The sequence below is a fragment of the Lithobates pipiens genome, unplaced genomic scaffold (assembly GCF_037356315.1).
Source record: "Lithobates pipiens isolate NorthernLeopardFrog02 unplaced genomic scaffold, aLitPip1_a1.2 Scaffold_25, whole genome shotgun sequence".
Classification (NCBI taxonomy): domain Eukaryota; kingdom Metazoa; phylum Chordata; class Amphibia; order Anura; family Ranidae; genus Lithobates; species Lithobates pipiens.
The window spans coordinates 187193484-187208638 of NW_027507787.1; the positions used below are offsets into that span (position 1 = coordinate 187193484).

The following is a 15155-nucleotide window of genomic DNA, read 5'->3' on the forward strand; positions in this document are numbered from 1 at the left end:
CATGCCTCCTTTGTAGGAAACCTGTCTCTGTATGCCTGCCCCTTTTTTCCCCCTGTAGGAAACAGGTCGCTATGTGCCCGTCCCTTCTGCCCTTTGTAGGAAGCCTGTCGCTATGTGCCCAACTCCTTCTGTCCTCTGTAAAAAGTCTATCTCTGTGCCTGCACCTTTTCTGAATGCCCACCCCCTCATCCTTCCTTTTTCCAGCTGATTGACCCACAATAGGATGAGTACACCATCTTGGGGAGGGGCAGTACAGACTGTTCAGTTCATATACATATACTGTTGGTTCTGTCTTCTATTTGCATCTTTTCATTAACCACTTATGCCCTGGACCATTTGGCTGGCCAAAGACCAGACCACTTTTTGCGGTTTGGCACTGCATCACTTTAACTGACAATTGCGCGGTCGAGCGACGTGGCTCCCAAACAAAATTGATGTTCTTTTATTCCCACAAATAGAGCTTTCTTTTGGTGGTATTTGATCATCTCTGTGGTTTTTATTTTTTGCGCTATAAACAAAAAAAAGCGTCAATTTTGAGAAAAATGCATTATTTTTAACTTTTTGCTATAATAAATATCCCCCCAAAAATATATTAAAAAAACATTTTCTTTTCCTCAGTTTAGGCCGATACGTATTCTTCTACATATTTTTGGTAAAAAAATAAGCCTATATTGGTCTGCGCAAAAGTTATAGCGTCTACAAAATAGGGGATCGTTTTATGGCATTTTTATTAATATTTTTATTTTTTAATAAATCTGCAAAAATGTCAACAATTCTGTGTTTTTTTTTTTTTCCTGTCAATATGGGGTGCTGTGTGTACATTAATGAGGAAAAAAAATTAACTTAAATGATTTTAGCAAGTGGCTGCAATATAGCAAAGACTGAAAAATTTAGGGGGTCTGAATACTTTCTGTCCCCACTGTATCTCAATCCAGTGCACTGTCAATTTTCTCTTCTGCCTCCTTCCACTGTATGAGACACTTCTGACAAGTTGTCCTGACACCAAGAGATTAAAAGGTGACAGAGGGGGGAACTCCGGCACATGACCTGTGATCGACCGCCTCAGCTATGTTCCTGTATGCTATGTGAAGGGGGGTGCCCCTTCCCTTCAATCAGCTCTCAGTGAGCTCTACAGAGTGTAACCTTAGCTCCCCACCCCCCCCCCCTTTCTGAAAGCTTGGACAAGCTGTATAAATTCTGAGTTTAAATGGCTGTCGGGGAAAGACAGTTATATAGGGGGATTTGTTTCATCTCTGTATGTCACCTGAGGCTAGTCACTTCACTGGTTGTATATAAGGGTTTGCAACCACTAAGTATTGATGTAACTTGCAGATTGAGGTATTATGTATGGATGCATACGATGGTCAGTATGATGCACACTGGCTAAATCACACATATTGATCTGCATCTGCTTTTCACAAGTCACACCCACTTTTCCATTTTTGTAGCGCCGCTCCATTCATGCTAAAAATCACCCTCCTCCTGTTACATTTTTCCTCTGCCAGTGGGCAAACCGAGTACAAAGAAGGATTTTTATTTATTTATTTTTATTTAAACATTGACGCTAATTATTAATCTGAAACTGACTACATATACGTGCAAATGATCTGTAGTTTCCTTTTAATCGGTTGGAATTGAACGTAATATTGGAGGATGTGTATTTTCATCATCCCTGATGTGACATGGCATTTGATTTCCCTGCTTCTCTTTCTCTAGGACGGAATGAACTGGGTCTGCAAAAATGTTAATGCAAAGAAGAAATAACGAACTGAGAAGAGCCATGGAAACGCACAAGACTGCTTTACCGCCGACATTTTCACATGCAGAGCACTCCGAGGTCACAGCAAACGCCTCCCTTTCCAAAGGACACAACACAAATGCACTCTGTTGGCCTACAGTAGCTCATCTGAAACAAAGCATGTCTACACTCTGTTTTTTAGCCTACTCGCCATGTATTTACTATTCAACAAAGTAGTGTTGTATATTAGACGCCTGTGTAACCGAAGATCTACTGTAGGTACAGAAAAGGTTGCTTGTTGAATGCCTTTTGTAGAATTCTTGGCATCCATGGGTTATGTAGGAATACTGTTAAATAGAAGCTGCTCTGTATTAATGCCCAGGTGACCTCTATTCGCTGTACAAACAGTGCAGGTGTGGAAGGACTGGGGGAAATGGCATTGCTAGTTATGTGGAAATCTACCGCAGATTCTATAGAAATGGTATTTATAAGGGACCAACACATTTCAGCTACCCTTTATGACCGAAGGTATAATATTCACAGTAGTGTCCATTTACACTAAATAGACTTCTATAAAGCAATTGAATGCCAACAGTCTTTTTGCTGCTGCCAGATTTAAAAGCTAATTTAATATTTAGGACCGTGTTTTGATTTTACACTCGTGCCTAGTGTAAAATCAGAAACCTGGTAACAGTCCTGCACCATGCTCCCCTCCTCCCAATTTACTTTAATCACAGGCTTCTGTTTGGGTCTAAAATTTGGCTATACATGGTTCAATCTGCACAGCTGCATTGTCTATTCACAGAGAGCTGTGAATGCAGAGACTACAAGTCCCATCTGCACTGTAGCAGTAGGACTCGCAGATCTCAATGGAGCACCAGTGCGGTTACATCATCACACTTGATGTCCATTGTTTACTCCTTCCAGCCCCCTAGTTGGAGGTCGGTACTTCTGACTTATAGCTGAGGTTAAGAGCCTGCAGGAGCCTGTGCATTACACTCTCGATCCACGGATGAAAGTTGCAGTGCTTTGCAGGATCCAATGCAAACATTTATTACATGCACGTTTTTTTAAATGTTGTAGATGCATTTATTACATTTTTGCAAAAGGTGATCATCTTCATCTTTAAGGCATCCAATTGGCTGTTGCAAGTAACATATCTCATTGGTCCAGTCTTCTGAGGCCCTTTCAACATTAGGCATGTAACCTGTGTGGGTATAAGTCTGGCCGTTTAGTGCTCCCGGGAAGCACAGGTGCTGTGTCCAATCTTGCTGCCTGCAGCCTGTCGGTCTATGAAATATGCTCGACCTTGACAGGGCTGAACACTGTACCAAGTGGTACTTGCATTTAGGGCCTTATGTGTATAGGGATGTATACATATATTCCTAAATGCTGTCCCATGTTGTGTTTTTAGCCCCTTTCAGCAGCAACATATTTCAGTTAGCCAAATTATGTCGTTTGCGAAAAACTGAAATTGCTGGGCTTTCAGTTTCCCCTAGATTCCCAAATGTTCACCAATGTGCACTACCTTATGCGTCATCTGTCTTGTAATCCTTTTCTCATGAACCCCTAACTGGCCATGTCTTTATAAGGTCTCGGTAAAAGCAAAGGTTTTGAGAATCGCACTAATTAAGTCACCCATGAGTCTGTGGATTCAATGTCCTATTAAGCTGAGGATGCATTTTACAATCTATTAATACGATCTACTTCAGATTTTATTAGTACCTGTGTAGTGTGATTTCCTTTCTGGATATAAATTGAATTGCCTGCTTAGGTAGCACCTCACACTGCATAGTTTGGGTAAATCTAAGAGGGAGAGCACAGCAATTGTACAAGTGTAAATTCTGATTTGTTCATGCTTGTCCACATTCTGCTGGTGGACAGAATTCATGCTTAACCTGGGGCTGAGTCGGGATCATTCTTCAAACATTCCATACCTTTTAAGTAAAGTAGTACTGCTCCTCTCCTCAATGCCCATGGTATGTACACAATGGCGTTTCCACTGCACTTGCTTTGCATGGCGGGACTTGAGCTTTAAGGACCAATGTGCGCACTCTGTGCATATTAAATGTGGATATATAGAGTTCTGTGCTGTTTTTTAATGGAAGCTGTGAAGATAATGTGCACTATAGTCCAGTAAAAATGATGCATTCTATGGTTTGGGCACACTTGTATTTAAGTGGCAGAAGAGTAGTGCACTTTACATACATGTTAATGCCCACAGCTGCACAGATTAAAGAGAGGCTCCGCAGAGGTAACACGAAAGCTGCCATCGTGACCTCTTTCTAAAGAGTCTAGGTGCCTGGCTAGCTGACTGATTGAACAACTTTGTACAATTTTATCATCACTGGTTTTGACTTGCTGCATGCATTTACATCAGAGAAATCCAGGTAGCTAGTATTCTTAAGCCGCGTACACACAAATTGGAAATCCTGCCAGCAAAAGTCCGATGAGAGCTTTTGGTCAGAAATTCTGACCTTGTGTATACTCCATCAGACTTTTGCTGGTGGAATTTTCGCCAGCAAAAGATTGAGAGCAGGTTCTCTATTTTTCCGACGGAAAAAGTTCTGATCGGCAATTTGGATCTTATGTAGCAATTCCGACATGCAAAATTCCTACGCATGCTCGGAAGCATTGAACTTAATTTTCTCGGCTCAGCTAGTGTTTGTACGTCACCATTCTTGATGGTCGAAAGTTCAGAGAACTTTTGTGTGACCATGTGTATGCAAGCCAAGCTTGAGCAGAATTGTGTCTGAAAAACAATCTAAGATTTTTCTGACGGAAATTCCGCTCATGTTTACGGGGCATTAGGAGATAACAATGGTAGTCCACATGTTTCTTTCAGAACAGGTGTACTTTAAAGTGTTGCACTGGTTTAGTACTTCATACTTAAAACACCCACAATATTGCACCCACAGGAGAGTGAGAACGTGCCCTGTTAGCAGACCGTGGATTGTAACGCCAGCCTTTCATTTCTGAATACAGTGGTATGGGTTAGTACCTCTACCAGATTTATATTGCTTTTGGGATCCCCAATAGACATATTACCCTTGATCAATGTCCCAGTGACCATGGTACAGTTAAGTGTTGCCATTGGGCAAACTTTAAGCAGTACAACCATGACAGATTCTAAACCTTCCTCACTTGATACAAAACAGATTTTGACCGGAGTTCTCCTTTAAAAGATGAGTGCAAGTTTACACACCAACGACAAATATACTTCCACTATGGCCTTTTATTTTAGTGTAACTAAAAAAAATTCCAGCGCAGAAGACTTTGTATGCTGTCTGGTAGTTGGTTTTCCATCCAGTCCTAAGTCCTAAATGTGGCACATCACAGCAAAAGCCTGTAAGAAGGTGTATGGCAGCCTCAGCTTGGCTCCAACCAGGCCACGTCCTCCAACGCAATTCACTCCATCCATGATCCTCATGATTAAGCTCCGGGGGCAGAGTGAAACGTGTTGGGGGGTCATGGCCTGGTTGGAGCCCAGGCCGAATTTATTTTAATTTTTTTTAAAGTCAGCAGCTGCAAACACTGTAGCTGCTGACTTTTAATAAGGACACTTGCCTGTCCGGGGAGCCCGCGATGTCGGCACCCCGAGGCCGGCATCCATCGGATCAGGTGAAGGTGCCGCCATTCCAACTAAGAGAAACCGGCAGTGAAGCTGCAAGTTTTAAATATCCAAAAAGGAGGGGTGGAGAGGTGGTCTTGGTGGTCTTTCATTTAATACCACCTTTCAAAATTGGGTGGAACTGTGAGCATTTTTTACCCTAAAAAAATAAATAAAATAAAGGCCCTGGCGGTAGCACATTTGCGTCTGTAAAGGGCCAGACTACCACTCAACTAAACTGTTCCAAAATACCAGCGGTCTTGGTTCTCTGCATCTTTATTTTAGCAGTTTGGCCTCGGTACTAAAATGTTGGTGTTCTGTTCTTGCTTTATACACAATATGTACACTACATTGCTGCACAGTATTTTCGGTTGCTTTTTTTTTAGAGTATGCTGTATAACAATCCAAATACAAGTTGAGATTGTCAATTGTCAGGACAATTTATATAAATATTTATTCATATGTGTGGTTCAATTTTTCATGCTGAGAAAAATACAATTATTGTTTAAACCAAGTCAATTACTATTTGCACGTCTGTATATTATTTACATGGATTAAAGCTTCAATATTTCCAAAAGTACTCAGTGCTTCACATTTTATTTTACTATATCTACGAACGTGTGGCTTTTTTTTTTAAATTTATTTTATTTATTTTTAATTCTTCGCTACTGCAAAAAATAACTACATTCAGTAAAGAATTTTCTCTTATATTCACCGACCGACACAGCTCCTCTCTGTAACTAAATGGGTTTGTAAGCCTGCCACTAGAACTAGGCAAAATTGTAACACAATACACAGAATTGTCAGTACCGCCCAGGGGACGGACCCTGTGCTAACAACCCTCCCTACTGCCCCAGCAGCTTCAGTTTTAATTTGCCTACTGAAGGAGAATGACCTAGGAACCCTGCGGGCCCTTCGGTCCATTTTTCTTTGATGCAGGACTTATGCTTTTGCGCAAGATGAATGATCCTGCGATCTTCTATCAACTGCCGGCTGGGTGACAGGCTGGTTAAGTTATCCTTGTAGAAAGGCAAAAGAGTAGTGGTGCGCAGTACTAGCTTAGGAAATATTAGCCTAAAAGGTCTGTAGATTCAAAGAGTACCAGGTATTTAAATGCTAGGTGTGCTGCCACCCAGACTGAAAAGGTAATGTATAGGGAGCTTAATGTGTGTGTTCTATGAGGGAACGTGGGAAACCCTCGCCACTATAACCTAATAGTGTTTGGGATGAGTATTAGATAGATGGAGCCATACGCGAAAAGGAATATAGTGGTTAAAACCTAATGATTTCCTAATGACTGGACAGTAAGTAGGTCCGTATTTGCGTGTCTTACAACATCCCGTGAACAAAATATATATAAAAAGATCAACAAAATATGTGATAATAATTGATGCGATTTGTTACAACTAATAAAATCGCATGAAAAGTGCTAGTGCTAAGTGATAAATAAATGTGTTACAATGTCTACTACACCATAAACAACAATATACATAAAAACAGTCGTTGGCTTAATGAAACAATTTTGTGCAAAAAAGTGACTAATTGTGACTAGCAAAAATCGCATAAAGTGCCAGTGCTAAATAAAGATTATAAATTAGATGCGTGTGGGTGTCTTTCTACCATATAATCAATACTAAATACAGTGAAGCGAAATCTAGTCATGCAAAATTGACAGAGAAAATAAATGAAAAACACAACATAAAAAACGCATAAGCAATATTTGTGTTAAATAAAGGTGGAAAAAGTAATAAAATCTCTCTAGAAATGATTCGGCTAAATAGTGCTCAGTAGTTAAAAATTATATAACATATAAATTGCACAATAACATATGTTAAAATTGTGTCCATTCAAAGCTTGTGCGACAACCAGTGGCGATTATATCCAAAATCGCATATGGCAAAAAAATCGCATACGGTGCTGGTGTTTAGTTCTGTGTGAACTATAAAATAGCGATCTGATCGGTGGTGGTGGTAGTGAAAATATCCCACGTGGTCCTGTGTACTCGAGATATGGGTGTCCCCTTACCTTACAGCTGAATCTACAGACCTTTTTAGGCTAATATTTCCTAAGCTAGTACTGAGCACCACTACTCTTTTGCCTTTCTTGATTTGTTGGGGTTCAGGTACCCCTTTCTCAGTGTGTGCAGCGGTACAAAAACCATATTTCTTCCTGATTAGGCGCAGGAATAACTCTTTTATATAAGTTATCCTTGTAGTCCCCCCAGTCTGGCCATCGAATGTGTGCAAGTCGCAGCTACGGCTCGGCAGGCCATGACATACCTCAGTTCCAGAGGTGGTCGGTGAGCTTCAATGCTCCGGGGTATACATATGACCGGGCTACTGATGTCTGATCACAGTATACCGAGGCCAGCGGCCACCCTGTAACTGCGCAGGAGTGGGTCTGTGATTGAATGTCTCCCAGCTCTTCAGGACGGGTAAGTACGGCTCTCCCGGCTTCGGGGGGTTGAGGAGCTGGGCATTCCCTGGGAGGTCGATTTGGGGGCCACCTCACCTCCTCCTCTTCTCTCCCACGTCCCTATCTTACCTCCTTCCCCCCCCCCCGGGGGGGCGGGCGGCTGCATGTGTCTGCCGTGCGGTGTGTGTACAGGGGATCGCTGGGTCTCTCTCACCTGTATGGGGTCTGTGTGGTTAGCGATGGTCCTGGTTCCGGTGTGGGGGGTCCCAAAAAGGTGCCTGTGTAGGTATTTTGCTGGTTGGAGGCAGCACTGTTCTGTGATGTGGTTTTCACTTTTCACTGCATGGCACTATCTGGCGGCCATTTTGGATGGGGGCAGAGCAGGTTCCCCTTGTGAGCTTCAGCGGCCATTTTCTGTAGGTTTTTCCTATTTAGATCATTGGCGGCCATTTTCTTGAGGCCCGAGCGCTTTTTTTCACCGCAGCTCTCTAGTGCCATGTGCTATCATATGCTGTTTCCTGTTTTCCTGTGTATACAGGACGCTGGGCGGCCATTCCCTGAACGCTGGTGCAAGCTCTCAAGATCGTTTCACCGCTCTTTTCTACTGCTGCTGCCGACAACGTTTCTTCACTCTGCACTTGGGTAACCTCCTGGGGACTACAGGCACTGCTAGTAACCATCACAGAACGCCTCAGGGTGGCGAGTCTGGCGCTAGGAGCCCCCCAGCCAGCGGCAGCAGGAGGGTGGGACCTTCACTGTCCTAAGTCTCCTTTCAGGTGGCAGACAGGGTAGGGTCAGCATGGCTTCAGAAACTGGTGTTTCTTCCCCCGAAATCCAGGCTATTGCAACTGGGTCACCTACGGACGGCGCTGTGCCCATGGACACCCTGATGCCAGTCCTTAACTCATTTGTTGCTAAAATAGAGGTGGTGCGTGGAAGGAAAGGTGCACTAAAAAGGCCCCTGCCCCCCCCCCCCATCCTCTGGGGAGAGCTCTGATGCAGACTAGGGCCCTGCTGCGGCTGATGACCCCCTGCTCTGACCTATCAGACGAAAGATGACCAGGACCATTCGGACAGAGAGGATTTGTCCTACGACCGATCTGATTGATAAGCAGTGAGGAGAGAAATATCTGTTTTCAGATCTATAATCACGGTGACCAACATATTCCTCACTCTTAATAAATGGTCTACTCATAGCATGTAGCAGTGCCTTGAAAAAGTATTCATACCCCTTCTGATTTTCCACATTTTGCCATGTTACAACCAAAAACATAAAATTTATTTTATTGGGATTTTATATGATAGAGCAACACAAAGTGGTACATAATTGTTAAGTGGAAGAAAAATAAGGTTTTCAAATTTTTATACAAATATCTGAAAAGTGTGGAATGCATTTGTATTCAGCCCCATTTACTACGATACCCCTAACTAAATCTAGTGAAACCAATTACCTTTTAGAAGTTAACTAATTGGTAAATAAAGTCCACCTGTGTGTAATTTTAATCTCAGTATCAATACAGCTGTTCTGTGAAGCCCTCAGAGTTTTGTTAGAGAACCTTAGTGAACGGCATCATGAAGGCCAAGGAACACACCAGACGGTCAGGGATAAAGTTGTGGAGAACTTTAAAGCAGGGTTAGGTTATACAAAACTATCCCAAGCTATGAGCACTGTTCAATCCATCATCCTAAAATAGAAAGAGTATGGCACAACTGCAAGCCTACCAAGACCTTGCCATCCACCTAAACTGACAAGCCAGGCAAGGAGAGCATTCATCAGGGAAGCAGCCAAGAGGCCCATTGTAACACTGGAGGAGCTGCAGAGATCCACAGCTCAGGTGGTAGAATCTGTCCACTTTTAGTCGAGCACTCCACAAATCTGCCCTTTATGGAAGAGTGGCAAGAAGAAAGCCATTGTTGAAAGAAAGCCATAAGAAGTCCCGTTTGCAGTTTTTGATAAGCCGACAGAGCAAACATGTTGAAGCAGGTGCTCTGGTCAGATGAGACCAAAATGTAACTTTTTGGCCTAAAAGCAAAACGAATGTGTGCTGAAAACTAACACTGCACATCACCCTGAACACACCATCTCAACCTTGAAACATGGTGGTGGCATCATCATGTTGTGGAAATGCTTTTCTTCAGTAGTGACAGGGAAGCTGCTCGGAGTTGATGGGAAGATGGATGGAGCCAAATACAGGCAAAATCTTAGAGTCTGCAAAAGACTTGAGACTGGGACGGAGGTTCACCTTCCAGCGGGACAACGACCCCAAACATACAGCCAGAGCTACAATGCAATGGTTTAGATCAGAGCATTTTTATGTGTTAGATGGCCTAGTCAAAGTCCAGACCTAAATCTAATTGAGAATCTGTGGCCAGACCTGCAAATTGCTGTTCAGACGCTCTCCATCCAATCTGACAGAACTTGAGCTATTTTGCAGAAGGAGAAAGGGCAAAAATGTCACTTTCTAGATGTGCAAAGCTGGTAGACACATCCCCAAAAAGACTTGCAGCTGTAAAAGGTGGTTCTATAAAGTATTGACTCCGGGGGGCTGAATACAAATGCACGCCATACTTTTCACATATTTATTTGTAAGAAATTTGGAAAACCATTTATCATTTTCCTTCCACTTCACAATTATGTGCCACTTTGAGTTGGCCTATTACATAAAATCCCAATAAAATACATTTGTTTTTGGTTGTAACGTGACAAAATGTGGAAAATTTCAAGGGGTATGAATACTTGTTCAAGGCTCTGTAACAGTCAGATTGGTCACACTGCATGAAAATATTAGCTGTATATGATTACCATCATCTGCTATATAGAAGTGTGTCCTTATGGTTATGTTTATTAAATGACTAAATAGATTTAAGTGTAAGATTTCAAAGTACTGTAACCTCTTTTTGGCAATATGCACAGACAATAAGAAAAATGCATTTAATACGTGAAACAAAGAGAATCGAGGTTGACACACATGAGTGGCATTCCTCATGAGGATGGGAATTTGACAGAGACCAATCTCTGTTGAATGCATCCAGTCTGCCTTTTGTTTCTTGAAGATCCAAGTGACTAGCAAACAGTGAAGGTCCTTTCATACTGAAACATTTTTCTTGCAAGAAAAATGTTTCTCTTTAACCACTTGCTTACTGGGCACTTAAACCCCCCTCCTGCCCAGACCAATTTTCAGCTTTCAGCGCTGATGCACTTTGAATGACAATTGCGCGGCCATACAACACTGTACTCAAATGAAATTTTTATAATTTTTTTTCCCACAAATAGAGCTTTCTTTTGGTGGTATTTAATTACAGCTGGGAGTTTTATTTTTTGCTAAACAAACAAAAAAAGATGCAAAAAAAAATATTTTTGCAAACAGGTAATTTTTCTCCTTCATTGAAATGCGCTGATGAGGCGGCACCGATAGGCTGCACTGGTGGGCACTGATAGGCACAGATAAGGTGGCACCGATAGGCACAGATAAGGTGGCACCGATAGGCACAGATAAGGCAGTACTGATGGGCACAGATAAGGCGGCAAAGATGGGCACAGATAAGATGGCACTGATGGGTGGCACTAAGGCGCACTGATAGGTACCACTGATAGATGGGACTGATGGGCACTGATGGGCGGCACTGATGGGCACTGGTAGAGGACACTGATGGGCATGGATATGTGGCATTGGGGTGCAGCACTGTTGTTGAGGCAGATTGTGGGCTATGATAGGTGGCACTGTGGGTACTGATGGGTGGCACTGTGGGCACTTTTTTATTATTTAGGTGGCACTGGCAGGGGGCAGGTGGGCACTGATAAGCTGGCCGTGATCAAGACTGATGTCCCGATCACGGCCGCCAGCAATCGGCTTTTTTTCGAGGAGGAAAAATAGCCAATTACCGTCTCTGTTGTGTCACATGATCAGCTGTCATTGGCTGACAGCTGATCACGTGGTAAGGGGTCGGGATCAACCCCTTGCTCCGATCTATGATCAGACGAGTCTCATAGACTCGCTGATCTCGGGGCGCGCAGGCCGCTCGTGCATGGGACGAAGTCAATAGACATAGTCCCGGCAAAGCAGGTCCGCGCTGTAGCCGTCATTCGGCTATAGTGTAGATCTCTAGTGGTTAAATCCTATGGGACTTTTCACACCACTGGTGCAGTGCATTTTGAAAAATCCTGCATGTTGCATCTTTGAAAACTGCACCAAAAACACAACTTCCCACAAAATAAATGAAAATCGCTGTAAAAATGTACCGCAATCTCATGTTTTTGGTGCGTTTTTGAGTCACATGTCCATTTTTCACAGGTGCAGGCAACCCAAAAACACACCAGAAGCGCACAGCAAATGCACCTTGAATTTTGCTACAGAGCAATGTGAAAGTACCCTTATGCTTTGCACTAGCTAATATGAAACATCAAATTTTATTGCAAGGTTAGTGATTCACACAGCGAGTTTTAGTAAGGGTCAAGCACAGGGCTTTATTTATTAAAGGTACTCTTGTGGGTCAGGGCCTAGGGCAGCAGGGGTAGAGGCAGGGCCCAGTTGAGGCCAACTGATGCCCTAAGCACAGCCCAACAATGGTGTCCCATCGGCCCTTCCATTGCTTAAATGACAAAACATTAAAAGAGAAGTATGGCCAAAGCTTTTTTTTGGCCATACGTCTTTACTGAGTCACAGTAGTACACTTATTTTTGCACTCCTTTTACCAAGAGCTAAAGCTCGCTATTGGCTGATGTCCATGTTCTGGAAGGATCCAGACAATGTCGGGGTCTACCCAGATGCCTGACTGGCAGCTGGCTTTGTCTCTCAGCGCACTGCTGAGAGCCGGAGACAGCCCCCCGACCCTGTCCCCAGCCCCGTGATTCAGTGGGTGACAGCTGCAGCATCGTATCAGTGCTGTAGCCATATAGGTGAGCATTTATATATTTCTAACACCCATATTTCTCCTTTAAGACTCAATAAGTGCTGAAGACGAAATAAGAGATTAAAAATCAATTGTCTACACCTAAACCTGGGAAAGACTGTAGAGATTGCAGGCCCATCTCCCTTAATAACACAGACCTAAAAATGATGAATAAATTACTGGCTACCAGACTTAATACTTTGCTATCACATTATATATCCATTGGGATTCCTTCCACACAGACAGGCTCCTGACCAAACAAGACAAATTATTATTATCTCCGCTGTCCACTCCAAGTGGGATGCGATGGAAGACAGACGGGGTATGCTACTCTCAGTTAACTTACACAAAGCATTTGAATAACTATGATAAGCTTAAAGGTCATATTTCTTATATCTGTTTGATATGAACTTCAATGTCTGTAAAATTATCATATATGGAAAAATGGGAATCTGAGTTGAGAGACTCTTGAAGATAATTGGCAAAAGCTAGTGCAGAATGATTCTGCATTGCATTATCGATACTTCAATTGTAGAAGCAAACTACAAGATGTTGTTACGGTGGTACATGGTACCGTCCAGGGTGGCTTCATATGTTCTAGGAGCCTTTCCACTGTTTGAGGCTGTGGGCAGGAGGTACATTTTGTTTATGCTCGGTGGCAGTGCCCGAAGGTTAGACGTTTCTGGATATGTCTTCACCGTTTTATCGACTCTCTCACCCAAGTAAGCTACAGTTGTGTGTGTTCCAGTGGAGAAGACCCCAAGACAGATATGAGGAGATTGATCACCTTTGTATTCGTAGCAGTGAAAATCTCAATAGCCAGATCTTGGAATACACCCACGATTCAACTTTTGTTGGATGAAGAGATTGTAAACCCTGTTTAAAAAAAACAAAACCTGTAAGGCAAAGGCATAATGAGCGAGTATGAATCGCATACTAGCTTATTATGTAATATTTATCTTAGAACTAAGCTCTCTCAGCAGCACCTGCACACTGCTGAGACGGCTGACATCTTGACCGGAGTTTCACGGCACAGGGCTCAGAAGCGCATGCACCGGTGATGTCACTGGCTGCATGTATACTAAACATCTCCTAAATGGTACATGTTTAGGAGATATTTTTAGTTAAGTCTTATTATAGGCTTACCTATAGGTAAATTTAAGCAGAGGAAGTTTACTTCCTCTTTAAGTCTAAGTTGTTGTAGATTATGATCAATGTTTCTCTGCAATCATAAACAACACAATTGGTGGCCACACCATTAGGGGTGCAGGGGCACCACCCCCCTAATCCATGCGCCGGCCCCTAATCGACATGCAGCGAGCCAGACGCATTGATTTTAATGGGTTTAGTTTTTTAGTTTTTTGAAGCATGTGATTAGAGCCTGAGGTTCTAATTGGTTTCAAAAAGCGCCCACCCACTTGTTGGACAATAGCGAATTAATAATTCTCCTCCCGGCTAATCAGGAAGCGGGTCCTGAGACCCGATTGCCCGAGAGTAGAAGCGTTCCGTATTGGCCCCCCAAGGAGGTGACGCCAAGAAGGAGACATCGAGGAGGAGACGCAGGCCTGTGACCTAAATGGGGAATGTGCGGCGTTTGCTGAATGAATGAATGAATGAATGAATGAATGAATGAAATACTTATATAGCGCACAATGCGAACTGAATCGCCTCTAGGCGCTGTGGCGAGCTTTGATCATCTGCTAAAAGAGGAAGGTCTTGAGTTTTTTCCTAAAAGCCAGGTGATTTTCTTCCAGGCGGATGTTGATTGGTAGAGCATTCCATAGCCGAGGCCCTTGGACAGCGAATCTCCGATCACCCTTGGATTTATACCGGGCTTTGGGCACGAGGAGGAGGTTTTTGTTGGCTGATCGAAGACTGGGGTTTGGTGTGTAATGATTTATTTTCTCCATTAGGTATTGCGGAGCTTCTCTATGCACGCATTTGTGGGTGAGGCAAAGGGTCTTGAACCTGATCCGATTTTTTACGGTTAGCCAATGTAAGCTCCTCAGTGAAGGAGAAATGGATTCCCAGGGTTTTTTTCCTGTTATCAGCCTTGCCGCCGTGTTTTGGATCAGTTGTAATCGCGCAAGTTGATATTGTGGTAATCCTATGTAAAGCGAGTTTGCGTAGTCCAGTCGTGAATTAATGATTGTTCCAACTACCACTGCTTTGTCATTCTTTGGGATAAAAGGGATGAGTCTGCGAAGCATGCGCAGCAGATGGTGAGATCGACTGACTACAGATCCTATTTGCGCATCCATTGACATTTGTGCGTCTAAAATAACCCCGAGACTCTTCGCTTTGGTCTTTGGGGAGATAGTCTGCCCAAAGACGGTTGGTGGAGACCAGGAGGTTTTGGTTGTGGGCTTATGATTTGGGTGTAAGATAAGAAGCTCTGTCTTTGATTGGTTCAGCTGGAGGGAGTTGGTGGTCATCCAGTCCTCTATTAATTTGAGGCAGTTTTCAAGTTGTTGTTGGTGATCTTTTTTTCCATTGATCCGG

At 43.1% G+C, this 15155-nt stretch overlaps 1 protein-coding gene across 1 annotated transcript in view; it reads left to right on the forward strand.

The window, feature by feature from the left end:
- ARL3 (ARF like GTPase 3) overlaps positions 1-5928 on the forward strand; it is a 96466-nt gene extending 90538 nt beyond the window's left edge. Inside the window, exon 6 of the mRNA XM_077455300.1 lies at positions 1717-5928. Within this exon, the coding sequence (XP_077311426.1) occupies positions 1717-1764 (48 nt within the window). The 3' untranslated portion in view covers positions 1765-5928. The remainder of the gene's footprint in view (positions 1-1716) is intronic.
- Positions 5929-15155: the final 9227 nt, after the last annotated feature.